Source organism: Phascolarctos cinereus, unplaced genomic scaffold (assembly GCF_003287225.1).
Source record: "Phascolarctos cinereus isolate Bilbo 61053 unplaced genomic scaffold, phaCin_HiC Scaffold_4;HRSCAF=312, whole genome shotgun sequence".
NCBI lineage: Eukaryota > Metazoa > Chordata > Mammalia > Diprotodontia > Phascolarctidae > Phascolarctos > Phascolarctos cinereus.
This window is the reverse complement of record NW_027555847.1, coordinates 618,685,737-618,708,591: the sequence shown is the minus strand read 5'-3', so window position 1 is coordinate 618,708,591 and position 22,855 is coordinate 618,685,737. Positions and strand designations below refer to the sequence as shown.

Sequence of the window (22,855 nt, the reverse complement as noted above, 5' to 3'; positions counted from 1 at the left end):
ATCAATGCTTATGGGTTACCTAACTGTCCCAACAGGGGGGTCAGGAAGCTTGCCGTTTTGCAGATGAACCTCAGCTCTAGGAAGAAAGAGAAAGAACGGGGAGTGGGGCTCACCGGAGTGGGCTGTTTTATCGTCTTGATCCTACTTCTTCTATTAGAGACCTTTTCTGTTCTTATGTTACAATTATTCCTGAAAATGCTGTCCCCTTCAACTGCTCCCTCCATATGAAAACCTCCCTTGTAAGAGAGAAAACCAGTTAAGGAAAACCACTTGATAGCGTGATACTGTTTGATCACATACACGGCATTTTGCCCCAATAGTCCCTCACCTCTCCCATGAGGAGGGAGTTATGTTTCATTATCCATGCTCTGGATCCATGTGTTTCTAATGACCCGTGGAAAGGACTCTACAGCTCTAGGGCCAGACACTGCATCCACACCTGAACTTCCCCTTAGGCCCTCTGAGCTTGGTGGTCCCACAGCTAAGAATGTGGCTGGCTTTTGTTCGTACTCTTCTTGTGGCAGCTGGAGAGAGGCTATGCCACCTGAAAGAGGGAGCCATGTTAAGCATTTCAAAGTTACCGTCATTCTAAGAAGCTGTCACCCAGCAAGTAGGAAATGGCAAATTGGGGGACATGAGGAAGGGTGTGGCCCAGGGCATCCCAGGCAGGAATCCCCTGACCTAACAAACTTGGATTTTAGTAGTCTCTTCACTACCTGCTGTATCTTTCTTGAGTGACTGAAGATCATTCTTAGACTCATGACTGTGATTCCCCTCCCAGTGAGTTGATGGCCAAGCTAAGCAGAGCCCAACTGACCCATATTCTATAGAGCTTACCTGAATCATTTACCTGATAATCGTTTCATTAATATGTTCTTCCCCAGGCCCTGGGACAACCATGTGTGTTCCAGCAACATCTCTGACTCCATCACCGTTTTTCCATGCCCCAGGTTCGGAACTTCTTGTCTCTATGATTATTCATTCCCCAGGAAAGTCTTGTTTGGGCATGAGATTAGGAGGCAGCAGAAGCAAAGCAGAGGGGAAGGAGAGGAGTTGGGAAGTGGGTGAAGTTCCCTTATTGGGACTATCAGTAGGACTATGATGCTGAGCTTTCCTTCCAGGAAGGACTTACCCAGAGCAGCTGGGGAGCCCTTTGCATTCTCATTGGCTGCCCCAGGCTCAGAGCTGGGAGGTTTCTCTCCCTTCCTCTTCTGCAGCCAGCAACTTTAGCCTACAGACTCTCACCCTGAATCTCACAATCACGAGCCTGCCCTATGAAACGGAAATGGAGCACCAAACATCCAGCAGATTCAATTGCACAGAAAGGATGGGACAACCCCTGGTGAGATTTCCCAGCTCCTGCTCTATCTTCCACCTCAGTTTCCTGTTCCTGCAGCTCCAGCCCCTGCATTCACTCGTTTTCTCCCTTCTTTGTCAGCTTGGTCTATTGTATCGGAAAAGGAACCTTGGTTCCTTCTACTCTGGGTGTAAAGTTACCTGCTTAAGGTGAGACCCCAGAACCCCCCAGTTGGGCTTTATGGGCATCTCTCCCCTTCCCCTAGGGATACACTCCAGGCTTGGGTTGGACTTCAACCAAAGGTAGCTTTTCCATTTTTATTCCATTTTCTCTATTCTTAATTATTGACATCTCTCCTTAACCATGGATTCTTAGGAAAGTCACTCCTTCTATTAGGTGTAGATTAGAACAAATCCTCTAAGGTAAATTTTCAATCCAGTGGGGATCATTGGTTGACCAACACTGTCACCCATAGAAACAACTCCATCATCCAGGAATCACAACTACTTTCGCACAGGTTTATCAGACTCCTCAGTTTCTTTTTGCATCTGGGGTTCCTGTCACCCTTCTTAGTACAAGTGTCTATGTCACTATGAAAATGTCCCTTTCTAGACCCATGACGACTGGCCTGGCTACTGGAGTGGATGCCCCGTGCACACATCAGAGAGATCCTACCAGCCCTTTCCTGGACAGAGAGAGGGTTTACGGGGAGCTGGTCAACCAGACAAAGAATATCACCGAGCTGGCCCCCTACTCCCTTGATAGCGACAGTCTCTGCATTAATGGTGAGGAGTTTAACTGAAGCCCAGCCCATTTCCCTATTCCCATCCTAGCCCCACTTCCTCCTATGTCACCCTTCCACTCTGATTTAGATTTAACTTGCCGAGAACCATTATGTCTCAAAAATCCCTTATTACACCAACTACACAACACAGATCCTACACATACTATTTCTCTAGGGATTCTCTTCCTTGGGACTTTCTAGGTTAGTATGTCTTAGTGGCAGAAACAAAGACATCTTCAGTCCTGTTCTAATCAATGTTTTTAGCAATAATTTGCATGGAGACGTAGGTAGCTGCAATATATATGAAAGTCACAAAGTTCTGAGAGATAGTTAATGTGTTGGACAGCATTAGGTTCCAGTAAGAAACTTGCACATGAATAAAATAAGTTAAATATAACAAGATGATATTTAGAAAGAATACATTTGAGTTCACTTATGTTAAAATATAATTTTAATTGATCAATCAGCAAGCCTTTTAAAAATATCTGTGTGCCTGGTGCTACGCTAAGTCCTGGCGATTGAGACAGTCCGTGCCCTTAAGATGCTTACGTTGTATTGGAAGAGTACAATAAGTTCACAGGCAAATTTAGGACAGACACAAAATGATGAGCTGGCAACAAAAGCTAGTGAAGTCAGGAAAGGCCTTTAGGAGAAGGTAGCAAGCCCATGAGCCATGCTTTCAAGGGAAGTAGGTATTGCTAGGAGTAAAGGTGAGCAGAGCACATCCCAGGAACATAGGAACGTCATGTTCAGGGAACAGGAAGTCGGCCAATTTTTCTGGCCTGTTGAGAGCAAATTGAGAAGATATGGCAGTTTGTGTGGAGAAGACTTGGCTAAGCAATAGTTCATGTGTAAGACACTTTGGGTTTTCTAGTGGACTGGAAACCCCATGAGTCCACAGTGTGACTGGCAGCCCAGAAAACAAATGGGATTGCAAGCTGCATTGACAATCTTAGCAGAGCCTTGATTAAACTAGAGAGCATCCAGAGGAGGATCTATCAGTCAATCAATTGCTCAAGAAACATTCATTAATCACTTACTGTATGCCAGGAATTGTGCTAAGTGCTAGAGACACAAAGAAAGGCAAAAAAACCAAACCCTAGAACCTGACCTCCAGGAGCTCATAATTTAATGAGGAGGACAAGCAAACAAATAGGTTTGTATATACAGGATAAATGAGAAATACTTAACAGAGGTCTACCAAACTGAGATGGTCTACTTCAGGAAGTGAAGGATTCCCCTTCCCCGAAGAACTTCAAATAAATAACTACTAGCTCACCGTTTGTTGGGGACGTTGCAGAGGGGATTCCTGGTCAGTTATGGGTTGGACCAGGTCATCCGTGAGGTGCTACATTCTGTCAATCCTTCTTCTTGGGGTGTTGAATTTCTCCTCTGAGCCAGAAGACTGGGGAGAGCAGGGCAACCTGAAAGTTTGTTCTGCTCTGTGTTCAGATAGGGCAGAGTGGATCAAGGCTATGTCCTTCATTATATTTCTCATGTCAGAGAGCTGGCAGGTGCCCAGGAGAATTCTCTTGTCCCTTCCCTCAAAGAGCAGATCCCTCAGAGGCCACTAGCACTCTTTCTAACACATGCTGTAACCCTTCATGATCTAGAACCAGAGCCTTAAGCCTCCCAATGCTTCTTTCTGAGTTTGGATGGTAAGGACTCTCCTAGCTGTCCCCACAAGCAGGTCAGAGGGATTGGTACAACACAACTGATTTTAAACTCTGTGGCAGAGAATGGGCAGGAGTGAGAATGAACTCACATGATGGTTCCCTGGGGAGCCCTGATTTCAACTTGCCTGATTAATGGAGTCACCAAACCCTCAACGGGCACACTGAGGAGAGGTCCTGAAGCTCAGCCTAGTAGCAACTGCATGAGTACATTCTGTCAGCCACTCATTGAACAATTAGTAGAGGCACTGCTCTCATCTGGGACTTCTCAATGGAGATCTCTGGGCTGGTGTCTAATGAGCCCAACTTCACTGAGCTCTCTGCCTGAAGGCAGCTGTGGCCATGGTCCATCTCTAATGCATACCTCCTGTGTGGGAGAGGAGATTCCTGGTCAGAGGCAGGTTGGATTCACTGGCTTCTGAGGTCTCTTAAGCTCTTAGTCTATTATCCATGATTCCATGCTTCTATAATGGAACTGTTTTCTCGAGCTCCTAGACCAAACAACCAGCATGTCAGTGTGGACTGCAGGGACTGGAAGTTGGACAGATTGGGGATGCAACTGCTTCTGCCTCCTGTAGACCAAACAGTCTGGGGAGAGGCTTGCTGTTTGAAAGAGGGAACAATCCTGAACCTTCCATAATCCCTATCCTAAAATATAGTTACCTCCCAAACAGAGAGGAGACCTTGGGGTGTAGGGCTCGGTGTGTGTCACTGCAGATCACACATCACAAAGACCAGGGATAAGGGATAGAGAATAAATGTATTGTTTCATGGATAGAGGGAACTCCCAGATGAGGGAAGTGCCTCTACCAGTGCAAGTCAGCACATTCTCTGCAACTTACAGACTTAGAGAGTTACCTAGAGCAAGGAGAGTTTAAGTGATCTACCCAGAGTCACATAACCATTATGTGTCAGAGACAGGTCTTTAACTTGGCTCTTCCTGGCTCTGAGGCCAGTGATAAATAAAGTATACCTCTGTGAAGACCAGACAAGATTGAATTGCCTAACTCCTCCTTTACCAATTAGCCAGAGCAATCACTGTGGAAATTCGAAATAAGACACTTTTGAGTGTCCCCTTCAAAAGAATGGCCCAAGGCATCCCAGGCCTGCTGGGCTTTACCAACAGAATCAACCAATAAATCAACTACCAAGTACTTATTAAGCACCTTCTATGGCAGAGGTTCCCAAACTTATTGGACCTACCTCCCCCTTTAAAAACAATTACTTAATGCCTCTCTGGAAATCTACATTCTTTGACACTGTAATGTTTTTTTTTAATGTGTATCATTTCAAACAATATAAAATATATTGTTTAAAATGACGCATCTTAAATTTAATAATTTATTGTAAATTTGTGGGTTTTTTCCTGCATTGAAATTTTGATCATGCAATATTACATCATGTAACCCATATAGTACTGTATTGTAAACAAGTCATTAGGTGCACATATTTCTGCTGATGCATGTTAGACTTCCCAACAATGCACTATTGGATTCACTCACCTATGAACACTTGCTCGTTAAGACCTGTTGGCAGACTTGACCACGGATTGGTTATAACTTGCATTTTGTGTGTTAATTTGAAAGGTAATGTAATCATTACGACTTTAACCCTGTTTGTTACACAATAGATGAAACATGGATGAATGGTTTTTCAGAATATTTTTATCTTCTTTTCCTTATGCTTGCACTGCCCCCATATTTTTATTCAATGCCCCCCAATTGCATTCAAGGCTACCACTGCCCCCCCTGGATTGTTCCAGCACCCTCCAGGGGTGGTATTATCTACTTTGGGAACCTCTGCTTGGGATAGGCACTGTACTAGGTCCTGGGGATAAAAATATAGTGACTAAAACAACACCTGCTTGAAAAGAGTTTGCAGTTGAATGGGGGAGCTTACAGCACAAGCAGCCTCTACCTGTCAGTCCCTGTATCTTCCTCAGTCCCCATAGCTGAGGATTGAGAGTACCCACAAGGAGACTCAGCATCCAAGCCAAGAAGGGTTCTTCCCCCATAGCTCATGTTGAAGACAGTGATAAGTGGCGTTGCCAATGGTTTTCATTCACAATGATCTTTTCTCAGGTTCTGCAGTAACCACACTCATCCCAGCAACATCTCTGTCTCCCTCACCATTTGCCAGCACCACAGGTAAAAACCATCAGCACCTATGGCTATTTCTGGGATAGTACTAAATGTGAGACTAGAAGATGGGAAGTACAAAGCAAGGTGGCATTTAGGATTGGGAGATGTCCCATCAAATGGCCATCACTGGGACTCAGAATGCTGCATTTCTTTCCCAGGAAGGAGTAAGACACTAGTAGCTGGGTGTTGTTAGGTGTGCTGACCGATGTGCCCTAGTTTCAGGCGTGACGACTTGTCTCCTTCTCTTTCTACAGCCCATGGCCACAGCCTGGAGGCATTCACCTCGAATTTCACCATCAATAACCTGATCTACACTGCAGAAATGGAGCACCCAGACTCCAGTGCATTCACTACCACTGACAGGATCCTACGGCATCTGGTGAGATGACCCTCCCACCTGCCTCCTTTCCTGCCTGTGCCATTGCATTCTGCATACCTTTGATTCCAGCTACTGCCTTAGCCAGGAACTGATTCAGCTTCCCCTTCCTTTGCCAGCTTGGCCACTTATTCCAGAACAGCAGCATTGGCCCCTCCTATTCTGGATGCAAGCTGACGTTCCCGAGGTGAGAACCAGGAAAATTGACAGTTGAGCAATTGATTGAGAGTGAATCCTCCTGGCCTCCAGTATCAGAGATTTCCTAATGGGCTGTTTCTGAACCAGGGCTCAAAGGATACAAGCACAATAGCAGAACTCTCCACATACTGTCCTTCTACTATACCTTCTCCATGTTTAAATTCCCAAACTGCTTTATCTCCATTCATCTGGTCCATGGGTTCTCAGGAAAATAAATTTCCCTTGTAAGTCATAATTTAGGATAAAGGCCTATATATCAAGATAGTCCTTAGTGGGAAGTTTTGGTTCTTCAACAGTCTCATCCCAGAAGGTAAGTAGTATCCATCAGACACCCTAGAAGGTCTCTGTTAATCCTATCATGTCATGTGGCAGGCAGCCCTCTCATATCACTTTCATTGTCCCTCTATCGGAGCACTCCTCTGGCTAATCTCTCAGCACCAGTCACTAGAGCTTCCAATATTTCCCTCCCCAGACCTATGAAAGATGGATTAGCAACCAGAGTGGGGGCCTTGTGCACCTACCAGAAAGACCCTAACAGACCTGTCCTGGACAGAGAAAGGCTTTACGGGGACCTGAGGAACCAGACATATGGCATCTCCATGCTGGGCCCCTACTGCCTTGCTAAGGACAGTCTCTATCTCAATGGTAAGCAGCCTCACAGTGGCCACTGCATCGGCCCCCCTTTCTCTTCTGCTATAATCTCAGTATTAGCCTCTTTTCCTGTCTTTCTTATTTTCATTCAATCCCTAACCTACTCAGAACCATTTCTTCTCTATCCCTTGTTGAGATACTTGCATAAGATTAACTCTCTCCATAGCACTTAACTGGGGAAGTGGTTCCTAATGGGTCCTGGTTTGTTGTTACTTGTGGCAGCCTCACAGTCCTGGTCAATACTTTTATTTTTAAACATAAATTGGCATAATTATCTTTTGGTTTTATATCATCTACATTTCTTGATAAATCCTCTCACCTTCCAGAGAGCCATTTCTTACAACAAAGAATGGGAGGGGCAACAATTTAGCAAAACTAACCAAAATGACAAAAAGTTAGACATTATACATCGTGTTCCACATCCATAGCCTTCCACTTCTGTAAATAGATGGGTGAAAGTGCCTTTGCCTATCTATTCTTTGGGCCCAAGCTTGGTCATTACAATTTTGTGGCATTAAGCTTCAATATTTTGTTATGTTCAGGAGCTCTAGCATTGACTTTGATGGAAACCTTACTTTTTTTTTCAGAGTCCAGACTTGTGTTTTCCTCAGTAGAGAGGAACTCCCAATGAGTAAACTCTTTCTTTCCAGTGCAGATGGTCAACTCATGTGTAACCTAAAGTCTTATAGAATTGGCTGACGCATTCTGAGGTTGATACCCATAGTCATATAGCTAATGTATGTCAGAGTTCTGGACTTGAGTTCAGGTCTTCCTGACTCCATGTCTGACCCACTACCCACTACACCATGTGGACTCTCATAGCCTGAGACATAGTGTCAAATGTCGAAATGAATGAATCTGGAAAGGACAGCTTGCTAATGTATCAGACAGACCAGTGTCCAACAAAACCTCAGTCCACACAAATGATTGATAAGGACTAGCAAGGTAAACTTTATCAAAAATAAGCATAAAGTTCTTCAGTTAAGCTTAAGAAATCTAATCCCATAAATGCAAGATGGAGTAGACATGGCTAGACAAGTACTTCATGCAAAGAAGACCTGGGGGTCTTAGTGGACTGCAAGCTCAATTGGAGGAAGTCCTAAAACCATGTGAGATGTTAGGCTTCATGGAGATATATCATATCTAGAAGGAGGAATGTGATAGTTCTGCTGTCCCCTAATGTAACTGGCCCTCATCTGATATATTGTGTCCAGTTCTAGGGCCACATTTTGGAGCATTGACAAGATGAAGCATGCCCAAAAGCGGATGAATAAGATGAGGAGGGAACTTGATACCATGTCATAGGAAGATTGAGAAAACAGATTTTTCTAAGTATAAAGAAAGAATTTCCTAAAAAGCAAAGTATTATGATTGTTATTAATTTAATGTAGCCCTTTAAATGTGCAAAGTACTTTACAAGTGTTACCCATTTGATCCTCCAAACAACTCTGGGAAGACGGGTGTTACTATTATCATCCTCATTTTATAGTGGAGGTAGCTGATGTTCCAGGGTCCTGGCCAGGAGAGGGGGAGGTTGAGAGAGAGAGAGAAAGGGCTCCACTCCAGGCTTTCCTTGTCCTTGGTGTGCTGAATACTTATTAGAAGCCAAAAGACTGAGGAGGAAAGACTAGGGCCAAAGCAGGATGACCAATCAGAGTGTTTGCTCCCTGTTGTGTCTCCAAAGACCAAGGCATAGCAAGAGTGTGTTCATTGGAGCACCTAGGCTCAAGCCCCCGAGGGCTCCACCCCGAATTCCCTCTGCCAACCCACCCCAAGCTGTAAGTTTCCTTTTTCGGTCCCCGGGACTGGCCCTCATGTCAAAGAGCTGGGGGAGCATAGGGAAATTCCCCTCTCTTCCCCTTCAAGCAGCACATGTTCCAGGTGCCAGGAGGCCTCAGATTGAGTCATCTGGACTCAGCTGTTCTCCCCACTTTCAGCTTCTCTGATGATCTCTCTTCCTTCTCTGGTTGGGTAGTGTACTCCTTCCCTTCATTATCCAACACAATACTTTGTTTTCCATGTTATGATGAACACCTTCCAGTCTAACCCTCTCCCGCTAAGTATTTAAGCATTCGGATTCCCTTTGAGTTCTCGATTATATTGGAATCTTGAGTCTGGTTCCCCTGGATAAAGGTCCCATTATGCCTCTCTGAAATAGTTGTGACTTGTACTATAGTACTTGACTCTGTGGCCCACTGAGGCACCACAAGAAAGGTATTCCTGCAGTGGAATGGCTACATGTAGAAGTAGTGAGTTCCTCATCACTTGGAGATCTTCAAATGGATGCTCTGTGACCACTTGTCAGGGATGTTCTGTGGCATAGGTGCCCTCTGAGGGTGCCTTCAACTCTGAAGTCCAATGATTTTGGAAGGGAAAAGCCTAAGAGACCCAGAATCATCACCTCCTACTCCAGAATTCCTCTCCTTTAGGTTAGATAATGATTACTAGTGAAGCTGTCCAAATAGGGAGGTTGAGAAGACAAACAGGTTACAAATCTCTGGAAGAGAGTATTGAGGTGGGGGTCTCACTTCATAGGTTGCTATGAAGTACTGAATTCCCCCTTCCTCCTCCCAACGTAGGCATAAAAGATTCCCTGACAGTACACCTTATCTGATGATCATGTGACAGGATCCTATTTTAGGGCAGCCATCAGAGAAATTTGATTACATCCATTCAATCATCCATTGAGTACACACTTTAGGCACCACTTAGGTGTAGGGCCCTGGACTCATACACATGTGGCCACAATCAACATTCACATTCACATTCATTGTGCTTTCCTGTGTCCAACCATGGTTTCTCATGGCATTCCTTTCCGCAGCTCTAGGGTCAGGGACTGCATCCTCATCTGCAACCTCTCTGGAGCCCACAAAGCCTGGAGGCTCCTCAGGTAGGAATGGGGTGATTTCAGTGCCCTGGAGAGCTACCACGGGGCCATAACTACTTCCTGGAGAACACCTGTAATACCTAAAAAAGGGGAAAGTCTCAGGTCTTTCAAAACTTCTTCATTCTAAGAAATAGTCATTTGCCAGGGGGAGGAAAGTCAGGATGTGTGGCTTGGGTGTTTCATCTTGAATCCCAGGTGTCCCAGTGGCCAGAAAAGATTTTGATTTTTGGTGATTTAATAGGCAGAAAAATCTCTGGGAGGGCCAGGAATGAGTTTCACTTATCCCGTGTCAAAGCTGAAGATAATGAAGGACCAGGATATCCCATATAGGAAGCTTCCCCAATAGAGGTGCATCATTTAGATCGCTATTCTCTCTTATTGTGACTGAACCTCCCCCCTCATAGCTCAATCCTGATCTGGAGGGTGTAACATTTCAAGCTAAGCTCATTGAGCCATTTCCCCCTTTGAAGTTCATAGCCCATTCCTCTTATAACAGCACCCAGATAGAAGAGTTCAAAAATGGCCTCAGACACTTAGAGATGTTAGTTCCCCTATTTTGAGTTAGTATCCTGTACTCTGAAACTTGCTCTAGAAGATCATCTTCTTAACCAGCTACTCACTTCTCAAATCTTCCTCTCTCTTCCAAAATCTTTGCTTTAGAAGCAAAGTTTTTAAAGAGGAAAAAATCAATTCTGCAACATCATGTCTGACAGTACTTGCTACTCATAGTATCCCACTTCTACAAAGAGAGACAGATGGATTTTCTCAATTTCGCTAGGGCCATGCTTTGTTATTATAATTGGACAGTTAAAATATGTAAAGCCCTTTGCCAACCTTAAAGCACAGAATAAATGCTAGTCATGGGTATTATTCAGCTATGGGGTTTCTTTCCAGTTAGATTATCAATACATATTACATAGATGCATATATTATATGTAGTTTTCTGAGTTCTGTTAACTTCAATCTGCATCAGTTGATTTAAATCTTCCCCCATGCTTCTCACAATTCTTCCTGTTCATGGTCTCTTATGGTGCAGTAATATTCCATTATATTCATGTACCATAATTTAGCCATTTCCCAATCAATAGACATCTAACTCGTTTCCAGTTCTTTGCTACCACAAAAAGCGGTAGTTTAAATATTTTGGTACATAATGGGACCTTTTTTCATGTCTTCTAAAAATATTTCATTTTCTCAAATTACATGTAAAAATAATTTTTAACATAAAAAATTGAGTTCAAAATTCTCTCCCTCCCTCCTTCCTCTCATTGAGAAGGCAATCAATTTGATACAAGTTGTGCATGTACAGCCATAACAAAACGTATTTCCATATTAGTCATGTTGTAAACGAAAACAGATCATAAAACCCCCCAAGAAAAATAATGAAAGTAGAAAAAAAAATGTGCTTCAATCTGCATTCAGACTGCATCAGTTCTTTCTCTGGAGGTGGATAGCATTTTTCATCATAAGTCCTTTGGAGCTGTCTCAGAAACTTAGATCATTGTATTGCTGAGAATCATTAAGTCATTCACAGTTGAGCATTGTACAACACTGCTGTTACTGTGTACAATGTTCTCCTGGTTCTGCTCACTTCATTTTGCGTCAGATCATGTAAGTCTTTCCAGGTTTTTTCTGGAACCATTCTGCTTATCATTTCTTATGGCACAATAGTATTCTATCATACTTATATACCACAACTTTTTCAGCCATTCCCCAATTGATGGGGGAATTCCCTCAATTTCCAATTCTTTCTCACCATAAAAAAGAGGTGCTAGAAATAGCTGTAGACATACTTCTCTGCGTTCTTTTCCCTCTTCTTTGATCTCTTTGGGATACAGACCTAGTAGTGGTATTTCTGAATCAAAAGATATGCAGTTTCATATCCCTTTGGCATAATTACAAATTATTCTCCATAATGGTTGGACCAATTCACAACTCTGCCAACAGTACATTAGTGTACCTATTTTTCCTTATGTCCTCCAGCGTTTGTCATTTTTCTTTCTTTCATGTTAGCCAAACTGATGGATGTGAGGTGGTATCTCAGAAGTGTTTTAATTTGGATTTCGCTAATTATTACTGATTGAAAGCATTTTTTCAGGACTATTAATAGTTTTAATTTTTTCTTCTGAAAATTGCCCATCCATATGTATTGACCATGTATTAACTGGAAAATGGCTCTTATTTTTTTTTCTTTTGGTGAGGCAATTGGGGTGAAGTGACTTGCCCAGAGTCACACAGCTAGTGAATGTTATGTGTCTGAGGCTGGATTTGAACTTAGGTCCTCCTAACTCCAGGGCCAGTGCTCTCTGCTGTACCACCTAATTGCCTCCAGTGGCTCTTATTTTAATAAACAGTTCAATTCCCTCTATATTTGATAAATTTTTTTTAATCAGAGAAATTTGTGGTAAAATTTTTTCCTAGTTTCCTCCTTTCCTTCTAATTTTGGCTACATTGGGGTTTTTTGTGCAAAACCTTTTCAATTTAATATAATCAATATTATCTGTTTTGCCTCCCATCATCCTCTCTAATTCTTATTTGGTTATGAATTCTTCTTTCATTTATAGATCTAACAGATAATTTTTTCCATGATCCCCTAATTTACTTATGATATCCCTTCTATGTTTACATTATGTGCCCATTTTGACTTTATCTTGGTATACGGTGTGAGATGTTGGTCTATGCCTAGTTTCTGTCAGATTGCTTTTCAGTTTTCCCAGCAGTTTTTGTTGAATAATGAGTTCTTGCCCCAATAGCATGGATTTGGGGGTTTATCAAACACTAGGTTATGTTGGTCACTGTTGTGTATTGCCTGCCTAATCTATTCCATGGATCAATCACTCCATTTCTTAGCCACTACCAGATTGTTCTGATGAGATCTGGTACTGCTTTAACCTGTACTTTTGAGCAGAAATAGCTGTCAATTCGCCAAAACAAAATGATGAACATCATACGTTTTCCCTGCTTCTCCATTGTTGCGAGAAGCCAAGTCTTCAGTCCTTTGCCATTCATGCTAATTGCTCTTGCACACTTGTTGGGATGGCTGCCTGGGGGATTATTGCTCCAGCTCCAGATTGGACTAGAGAGGCCTCGAGACCCTTTGCACTTCAGGGAGTTCAAGAAGAGAAGATATGAAGGATTCTGGATCTAGCTCATCTTAACTTCGTTGTTGGTGTACCTAAGCCTACCTGTAGGCCAGGAGGCTGGGGAGGGGAATGTGGGGACTTCTAGGACAAACACTGAAAGGGTTTACCTTCCTCTGTTTCCACAGGAAAGGGAAAAGCAAACGTGAGTTGATTCAGATACCTCATCTCTATTTTCCCTACCCTGGATTCCCTCAAGCCACAAAATTACTTTTTTTCTACCAGGAATATTCAAGTCAGAGACTTAGGGGTGGACAGGAGACCTCCTTAAGCACATAGCCCTCTCCCCACAGGTGCTCAGGAAGAACAAACAGTTGTCCCTTTGAGCCTCATGGATGCTCTCTTCCTTTCCCTAATAAGATATAAGCTCCTTGAGGGCAGGAACTTTTAAATTGTGTCACTGTGGCCTCACTACCTAGCCCAGTGCAGTACATGGTGTAGATACGTGTTGAATGGATTTGAATTTTCTTCTTTTATCCTTTGCTTCCATGTTTCATGGTTCCTCTTTTGGTTTCCAAGTTACAACAAACGAAATCTGTCCCAACCGGGTACCAGTAAATGTTTTTATCAACCAAATCCCCTTTGAGTCCTGGGCCATCTGGGAAACCTTAACCACATGCACCTCTTGACAAATGGGCTTTGGCCCCAAGGAGATAGTGTGTATAGCAGCATCTTTTGCTTTAAAACATCCCTACAACTCACTCAAATATTATGAGAAATGTGTCCCCAAAGAAAAGCAGTCTGCCTCAGAATGTGGTCAGTTCCTTGTCACTGAATCTTATGAAAGAGGCAGGATGCCTTTTTTTCTCGGAGATACTTTAGATTCTGTGAGGAAGAAACCCAGATTTCTGGGTCCTTTCATCCCTTCCCAGTACAGATGCATGGCCATGGGTTTCTCGATTCCTCTATTAGAGGGCTCAGATTCTATGAGGAAGAAACCCCATACCACTGGGTCTTTCAATCCCTTCCCAATATTAGATGCATGGCCATTGGTTTCCTGATTCCCCTGTCAGAGGTTGGTTGCTGATTACTTTTCAAACTTACCCACAGAGAGGTCAGGGATAGGGATCAGGCGAACTTGAACTGTATGGAAAAGAGCAGTATGTGGTGGAAATTCACTTCATGTGATAGCCAGTAGTCCTGAATTCCATTTCCCTTATGAATGAAGTGACTGAGAATATACCTCAGCTGATGACCTTCAGCTGCAAGACACACACACACACATACACACACACACACACACACACACACACACACACACACCCCATTTATTCAGTCCTCCATTAAGCAAGCATTTATTTAGCACCATCTGTTTGTGACATCCTGTGCCATTGCCCGAATGACCTTAGTTTCATTCCTCTGTAACCACAGTCTAGGTCTATATCTAATGATGTGCTTTTCTGCAGCTCCTGGCCTAACTACCATAGCACCACCTGCAATCCCTCTGGGACCCACAGGACCTGGATACTGGACAGGTAAGAAAATGGAAGCTTCAGTACCCTGGAGAGTACTTGCCTAGTCCCGCCCTTATGCCAAGGAGAGTATATACTGTCTAAAAGAGAGACCAACCCTAGGTCTTTCCAAACGTCCATCATTCTTCTGCAAAGCCAGGGCAAGGAAATATAGGACTCGGTGTGTGATACCCATCTGGAGTCCCAGATCACAAAGGCCAGAAAAGAGTTAACTTTCAGGCTGTTGATGTCATACCTCACCAGAACAATCCTGTGGGAACTTGCTGTCTTGTTTCTCACTCAAAAGGCAAGGAAGATGAAAGCCAGTGGTACCCTGGGGACAAGGCCCTGGCCAGACAAACTTTGGCAATGAAGGCCAGAGCTAGAAACATCCCTGTCCCCCGTCATGAGGGACATCCCTATTCCCTGAGCCTTCCAAAGCTCAGACGGTCATTTTCTCCCTCTTTTCTTGCAGCCAGTGACCCCAGACTGCAACATTTTACTTTGAAGTTCACCATCACTAATCTACGGTACACTGCAGATATGGGACACCCAGGTTCTACCACATTTAACGACGCAGGAGGGGCCCTCCAGCGACTGGTGAGATTTTGTACTGCCTACTCCATACCTTCATACCTTAGGCATCCTTCATTTCTCTGAGTATTCTCTAATCATCTTCCTTTGTCAGCTGGGCCCCTTGTTCAGGAATAGCAGCATTGGCTTATATTACACTGGATGTGGACTGATCTCTCTGAGGTAAGGCCCTAGAGGTTGATAGTTGGGGATTTCTCTCCTGGGCCTTGGTCTCATACTAGACTTCCAATAAAAGGTACTTCCCTCTATGCTTCTACTTGGGCTCTAGTACCCTGACTGTCTAAATTCCCAAAGTGCTTTAATCCCCATCCACTGCTCCAGGTTTTCAGCAACATGATTTCCCTTCTAAGTCACTATGTAGAACGAGTTTCCTCTTGCCAAGATCGTTTTTCTCCATCGGGTACCTGTGGCAGTTCCACACACCTGCTCTTCCAGCTAGTGGAAGTTTGCCAGTCATCCAAATTACTGTCACTCATTCCAAGTTGCCTCGGGCACATCGGCCCATCTTCTCTAGTCTTGGTGACACAGTACCCCCAGGAAACATACAGTCATGCGTGCGATACAACTTCCCTTTCCCCAGAAGGTAGGATTCCTGTCAGCTTTCACAACACCCACGTCAGCACCATGTCACATTCAGTGTGTCTTTTGACAGACCTGAGAAGGACGGACTAGCAAGTAGAGTGGACGCTCTATGTGTCCGGCAGAAAGGCCCCACGAGCCCAGTGTTCGACAGAGGGAGGATTTACATGGAATTGAGCAGCCAGACTCATGGCCTCACTAAGCTGGGACCTTACACATTGGAAAAAGCCAGCCTCTGCCTCAAGGGTGAGCAGTCAGTCTGATTCCAGTGACAAAGTTTGGGTAATTTTCACTCAGTGTAAGTTTTTGGTTCTTGTCGCTTTGGAGTTTCTTCCCTTCCTCCAGCCCCCCCTTCCCCTGTGACCCCTTGTTATAGACTAGTGTCAGGATTGTTGCTTCAGGAGGGGCTCGGGCTAGATGACTCTGAGATTCTATGATGCTATCAGCTGGAGCATGAGTCACCAAGCTGCTGTTCCTGTCTACTGAAGTGAATCCAAGCTCTGATTAGGAGACACCCTCAGGCATATCTCCATTTCCTAACCCTGTAGCCAGAGGGAAATGTTCAAATCCAAATTTATCTAAATTTGGTTTAATTTTTAAAGATCCCTCTTTGCTGTGCAGATATTTGGGGATAATGGTTTTTCTTAAGCAAAAGTGTCCCCACTTCTCCAAGGCGAGGGAAACTGATGCTCCAAGCCCGGCTGGGGCTGCTGCTCCCCTAGACTTGTATCTCCCCTTCCCCCCAACAAACAAAAACACCTCCCCTCCCACATGCAATACTCGCTCTCTTGGAATCTGCTGAAGGATACTTGCTGGTAAGATGGGGAGGTGGGGAGTAGGTTATGATCAATATGAAGAACTCGGAGACACATGGAAAGATGTATAAAACAGATGTAGAGTGAAGTAAGCTGAGCTACAAAAGCAACATGGACAATGGCTGCAGCATTGTAAATAGAAAGCACAAAACCCCCCAAACTCAGCTCTGTCAAATCAGAATGATCAAGCCTTGGCCCAGAGAAGAGTTGAGATGGGGGAGTGCGAGTGGGCAACGTTGAATACGCTGTCAGATGAGGTCACAGTGTCAGTTGGTGTTGCTAAACTGATTTTAAAAAGTACTTTATTACAAAGGAGACTCTCAGGGTAAGGGAGGGGAAGGCTATATTCGGAAATGAATATAACATAAGAACAAAAAGGCATTAAGAAAACTTGAACAGACTTTTAAAACAAAACAATAAAAATAATGAGTGGGTGGGCAGGGCAGGCTCACTCCCATCCCCAGCGCTTCATCCCTGATGTTGATTTCCAACAAGGCTGGCTTAGGATCCACTCTTCAATCCCAGGTTGCCAGTGTATTTTTGTGGGGTCCCTATTACTGGCCACAACTTCCTGAAGAAAGCATGCCCAAAGAGAGAGTGCTAGATTTGGAATCAGAGGCCCCAAGTTCAAATCCTAACTCTGACACTGGGGGCATGATCTGGGAAAGTATTCATTGGCTGTAAAATGAGGTTTGACTAAAGCCCATTCCTGCTCTGAGTCTGATGACTGGTTCCTCCCTCTACTCTAACTCTAGGCTATTCATCCCAGAGTACCCCTGGAGAAGGGGAATACCAGGTTGACTTCAGGATTATCAACCACAACCTTAGCAACCCTGAGCCTACGTCCCCGGAGTACCAAGCACTGCAGAGAGACATCCAGGACAAGGTAGGTTGCTGTGACCACCCCCCCACCCCCCACCCCCCATCCAAATTTCTTATTGACTAATCTTTGGCTCTCATCACTTATGGATGTCTTAAGAGGAAAGAAAAGGAAGAGAAGAGGCCATATGTTAGCTCAGAGACAGGAGATGAATAAAATCCTTATGTGCAGATTTGCTCATGTTTCTCCTCTGCTTCAAACTCTGGTGGTTTCCCATTGAGTAAAGTTCAAGTGTTCTTGTACGGCATTAAAGGCCTTTCACAATAATCTAACACCACTCACCCTTTTCGGTGTTCTCTATTACTCACCACTAGTCACTCCACACTCCAGCCAAACTAGTTGACTCTCTGACTCACCCAAACGTGACATTTTCTCTCCCTCCTCTGTGCCTTGGTTTATGCTGATCCCTAGATCTAGCATGTCCTCGTGCCCCTTCTTCACTTGCTGAATTCCTGCCAGACTTGAAACTCCCCCTCAAATACCACATCCTCCAGGAAGCTTTCTCTGATTCCCCTCCCCTGGACCAACAGCCCCAGGTCATAACAACCATTCCCTTGGGTCTTCACACAGCACCTCTCCTACCATGTACTAGAGTATTAAGAATCCTCTGTGTCTCTGTCTCATTCTCTTACTAGACTGTGAACTCCATGATGCTTTTGTCTTATCCAAACTTTGTACTTTGTATTTCTAAGTACAGCCCTCTACAAGCTAGAGATAGTGAGTGTTTGTTGAATGGAGGACATATTTGGTCATTATACAAGGAGGTCTATGGCTGAGAAAATGATATCCAATGTTCCTTACTTCCATTACCTAGAAGAATGTCTCTTCATGCCTTACCCAAGACTTTTAGAGGCCATCACAAGCCTGCAACTCTTTAGCTGGGGCCGCAGCTCCATTGCTATTGGGCTTTCCTTTATGACTTCAGTGTATTTTCTGTGCTGTATTTGGCAGCAATCACAGCTGAGCTATCATTAGGAAACCCAGGAACCAAAGAGGAGAAGCATGGTGGAGAGCTTTTGGGTGAAGGCCAATGAAGACAGAAACAGAAATATCACAGCATGCTACTTGAGCAGAAAGAGAAAATAGACAGAGATTTAGAAGCGAATAGATTACGTCCCTGGTACAGACACATAATATAACGTAGGGACTTCAGTCATACAGATGTCCACTGGAGCTCTCTTTGTCCCTAGCATAACAGCTAATAACTTCTTTATTTGCCTTCATAGTCCTCTTATCTTTCAAAAGGTAGAAGAATCATTGAGAGGAATCTACTATTCTGTATGTTATGCTCACAAAGAAGGAGGAATTAGATGCTAGGATGGGAATGATGGCAACCTGGGGGAGAGGTAATCTTTCCATCTTAGGATTTGTGCTTGTGGAGAGAACTAGGAGTAGTGTGACATGCACCCTACCTTTAGGATAGCAGATTTCAAAGGGCTCAGAGGAAGGAAAGGTTGACTCTCATGGCCTAAAAATCTGGGGGTGGGGGGAGCCAGCTCAGGAGGAGTAGCAAGCTGTCAAGAATGAAATCTGAACAAACAATGATAAAGCACAAAATGGAAAGAACAATTCAGATACACAGGGATATACAACAACCAACTGGAATTTTTCAAGAAGAAATTTAGGGAAGATGGAAACATGGATAGGTAATGGAGGATGAATGCAAAAATAAAAAATCCCACAGTGTGATCTTATATGAATAGTGTCAGAGGTGCTAAATCTCTAAATGCATCAAGGCAAGCTAAGAGCAACAAGAAGAACTGGTAGATATTTTTGAGAAGAAGAGGAGGCTAAAGAAGGGAAAGGACCACTGTTTGGAGTGGATGAGACGAGCATAATATAGACAACAGAGAGACAGCATAGCACCTCAACTTTGGTTTTGTTCTGGATAGGACAGGACAAAATGGCTAAAAAGGAATTGGTAGCCAAGATAAGTAGGCAGAGAGTTCAAGAGTGATGACAGCATGTAAGGTGCTCTGTGCACCCCTGCCCCCGCCCTGGTAGTCTCCCCTCCCACCAGTGTCCCAGGGTTTCTGTGCTGCCCTCTTCACAGGACAGTATCACTCCCACCCCAAACGATACCTTTGATGCCACTTACTCTGAAAGGTTTGTGGCACTTTCTCCCACACTAACGTGCATTCCCAGCTATGGCTCTGCATGTCCAGTGGAGGTTCAGAGGATTCTTCTTCCTGCCCCGATTATTGTGTGGGCTTGTATGCCTCGGCCTCAGAAAGACCTGCTGTCAAATCCTGCCTCTGATACGTACTGACTCTGTGACCCCAGGAAAAGCACCTAACTTCTAGGGGCCCCAGCTAGTTCTCTAAGACAATTAGGTTACAGGGCAAGTGTGATCTGCATCGGTGGGAGGAAGAGAGGGAGCAGGAAGGGAAAGAGAGAGGGAGAAGAGAGATAGAGGATGGGGAGGGAGGAGAGACACATACAGCTGGGAGAGGGGAAAGACAGGGAAGAGAGAGAGAGGACAGAGAGAGACATAGAGAGAGAGAGGAAGAAGGAGGAGGACAGACAGAGGGAGGCAGAGACAGAGACAAAGGAAGAAGAAGGAGAAGGAGGAGGAGGAGGACAGAGACAGAGAGGGAGAGAGACAGAGAGAGAGAGAGAGAGAGAAGAGAAGAAGGAGAGAGAGGAGGAGGAGACAGAGACAGAGAGGAGAGAGAGGAGAGAGAGAGAGAGAGAGAGAGAGAGAGAGAAGAAGAAGAAGGAGAAGGAGGAGGAGGAGGACAGAGACAGAGAGGGAGAGAGAAGAGAGAGAGAGAGAGAGAGAGAGAGAGAGAGGAAGAAGAAGGAGAAGGAGGAGGAGGAGGAGGAGGAGGGCAGAGGTAGAGAGAGACAGAGAGTGAGCACCTGTGGGCCTATCCTGATAGCAGCTTTTTGAGCTCCCAGAATGGACCCCTCAGAGCTTCCCAAGCTTTCCTCAGGTGCCTGGGGGTGGGCAGAGGAACAGGGAAGGGGGCACACTCTGCTCTAGCATGCTGCTCTCCATTTCAGATGACACAGCTGTATGCAGGCAGCCAGCTCCAGGACAGATTCCCCTACTGCCTCATCACAGGCCTCAGGTAGGTGTGGCTCTGGCCAGGAAGGCCACGCCCCCCAACTATCCCTCCCCATCTCCCCCCTCCTCCACTGCCCTAATGCTGGTACTGAATGGATAATTGATTGCTCTTCCCTGGCCCCTGCCAACCCCAGCATTGGCTCCCTCTGGGCCAGCCTCCCTGCCGGCTTCTGACAGCACGGAGATCTATGATCTAAGACTCCTTGGGGACACTCAGGGCAAGGCTGGCTCTGGACAGGCCAGATTTATCTCCAGTGTCCTTGTGAAGAGACAAGAAAAGGGGCTGGGCACAGCCAGTCCTGCCTCGGGCTTTGTCCCTCCCAGTGGGGCCTCGTGGCAGGGCCCAAACGGATTGCAGAATCCAGTATCGGGATGAAGCGCAGAGGATGTCTAGTGCACCTTAGACCTGAACGAGGCTCCATAATACCACGTGGCTGACAAACGGTCATCGATCCCCTGCCTAAAGACCTCTAGCAAGAGAGAATTCATCTTTTCCCAAGGCTGCGCCTTCCACTTTGGGGCAACTCTATGTGTTTTTCCTTTCATTAAAATAAATTCGCCTCTTAGTAAGGTATAACCCTGGATGCCTGCAGTCCCACCTCCTCGTGGTCTTCCCCTTAATCTTCCCTCACCCCGGGGACTTCAATGTGCTCCGCCCCCTCCCTCCTCTAGGCCTCCCCAGGATGTTCAGCCTCCTTTGGGCTTTGTTCCCCACTCCTCTCTCTCCTCTCCCTCTCCAGCCCTTCCCCCCGCCATGTCCGAGCTTGGTATCCCCTCTTATCAGGGCTCGATTTTACTTTTGAATAGAAAAATACTGCCCCAGACAAGGGAGATGGAGGTCCCAAGTGGACCGCATCAGGAAGGTTGGGTCCAGTTATGGTCACCCCATGTCAGGAGGGACAGAGGAGGGTGACTAGGAAGGGGAAGGGACGCGGACCCTCATTGTATGAGGGTGAGCGAAAGCAATTCAACGGGTGCTTTCCCTCACAGACTCACAGGAGCATTGGGCGGTCCTCAGACAGAGGCTGGATGACCATTTGTCATGGATCTTGTTGAGGGGTACAACACTAGCTGGCCACTGAGTTCCCTCCCAATGCTGAGATGCTGTGATTCTGCAGCCTCAGGATACAGGTGAAAAACCTTGCGCTGCTGGGACACCCTCATGGGGCAGAGCAAGCAGACTTGCGCCATGGGATTCCAGGGTGGGGGGGAACGAGGGCGAGTGGGGGCAGTTGTACAGAAGATAGATTTCCACCTCACGTGAGAACATCCTTAAAATGATAGCTGCTGCTGTTTGAGCAGAGGAGAGAAAAAGCAACCTGCCAGGAACACTAGAGGAGAGTTCTTTCCCTGCCATTAGGTGGATGGTTCCCCAGTGCCCAGAAGACTACCTTGCACACAGTAGGTGTTGGGTAAATGCTAGTTGATTGATCAACTGATCTCGGAGGTTTTGCGGACTCCTCGCACCCTGCCTCCCTGGGCTACAGGCAGAAAACCTCCTCAACTCACCACAGGGCTGTTGACCAAGGCCACAGTGGGATGGGCAGCCAGGGTCCCATCTGTGCCAGGCCCCTGGCCAAATGCCCTGTAATCTTGGTCTATAGGTTGGGCTCTGTGTATGTCACCTGCAACTGCAGCTTCTCCTCCAACCTGGATCCTGACACCATCGGACAAGTGTTTCTGGACAGGACTCAGGATGCCACAGCCCACTGGCTCAGGGACTCCTATAAGCTGGATAACCTCCAAGTGACAAGTATGGGGGCCTGAATGGCTGAGGTGCAGGGGGAGAGGAAGCTGCAGTGGGGAGGGGAGATGGGAAGGGGGCTCATGGCAAGCAGAAGCAGAAGAAAGCACTTGGGAAGCTTGTACCCCAGGAAATGGGGGTGAAGTGAACACTTCTGGGATTGAAACAGTGTTGAGCTAGGAAGTTCCTTAGAATATAAGGCATAACATGACTGAAATAGGAACGTTCTTAGAACCTAAAAAAGTCAAAGCTGGGAGAGCCTTTAGAACCCAGGATGTCAGAGCTGGGAGGGCCCTTAGAACCCAGGATGTCAGAGCTGGGAGGGCTCTTAGAACCCAGGATGTCAGTTTGGAGGAGCCATACAGAATGTAGAAGGTTAGATTTGGGAAGGGCCTCAGATACTCCAACGCTGTCATTTTGCGATTGAGCAAACTGAGATCCAGTGAGCAGATGTGACTCTGTCCAAAGTCATCGAGAGTTTGTGTCAGATCTGGGAAAAAACCATTGGACTTCCAGACCACCCCGACAGTCCCCCAGCCCCAGACGAGGAGCTGGCCGTGGAGCCTGTTCAGGGC

General features: G+C 45.4%; 1 protein-coding gene across 1 annotated transcript in view; it reads left to right on the top strand.

Moving 5' to 3' along the window:
• Positions 1-1,120: 1,120 nt before the first annotated feature.
• Positions 1,121-22,855, top strand: part of LOC110203561 (mucin-16-like) — a 30,028-nt gene continuing 8,293 nt past the window's right edge. The window contains exons 1-14 of the mRNA XM_020980069.2: positions 1,121-1,342; positions 1,439-1,506; positions 1,910-2,082; positions 5,836-5,901; positions 6,150-6,274; positions 6,391-6,458; positions 6,942-7,114; positions 14,554-14,622; positions 15,074-15,198; positions 15,287-15,354; positions 15,845-16,017; positions 17,342-17,472; positions 20,473-20,540; positions 22,141-22,289. Coding sequence (XP_020835728.1) covers positions 1,286-1,342; positions 1,439-1,506; positions 1,910-2,082; positions 5,836-5,901; positions 6,150-6,274; positions 6,391-6,458; positions 6,942-7,114; positions 14,554-14,622; positions 15,074-15,198; positions 15,287-15,354; positions 15,845-16,017; positions 17,342-17,472; positions 20,473-20,540; positions 22,141-22,289 — 1,513 coding nt within the window. The 5' untranslated portion in view covers positions 1,121-1,285. The remainder of the gene's footprint in view (positions 1,343-1,438; positions 1,507-1,909; positions 2,083-5,835; positions 5,902-6,149; positions 6,275-6,390; positions 6,459-6,941; positions 7,115-14,553; positions 14,623-15,073; positions 15,199-15,286; positions 15,355-15,844; positions 16,018-17,341; positions 17,473-20,472; positions 20,541-22,140; positions 22,290-22,855) is intronic.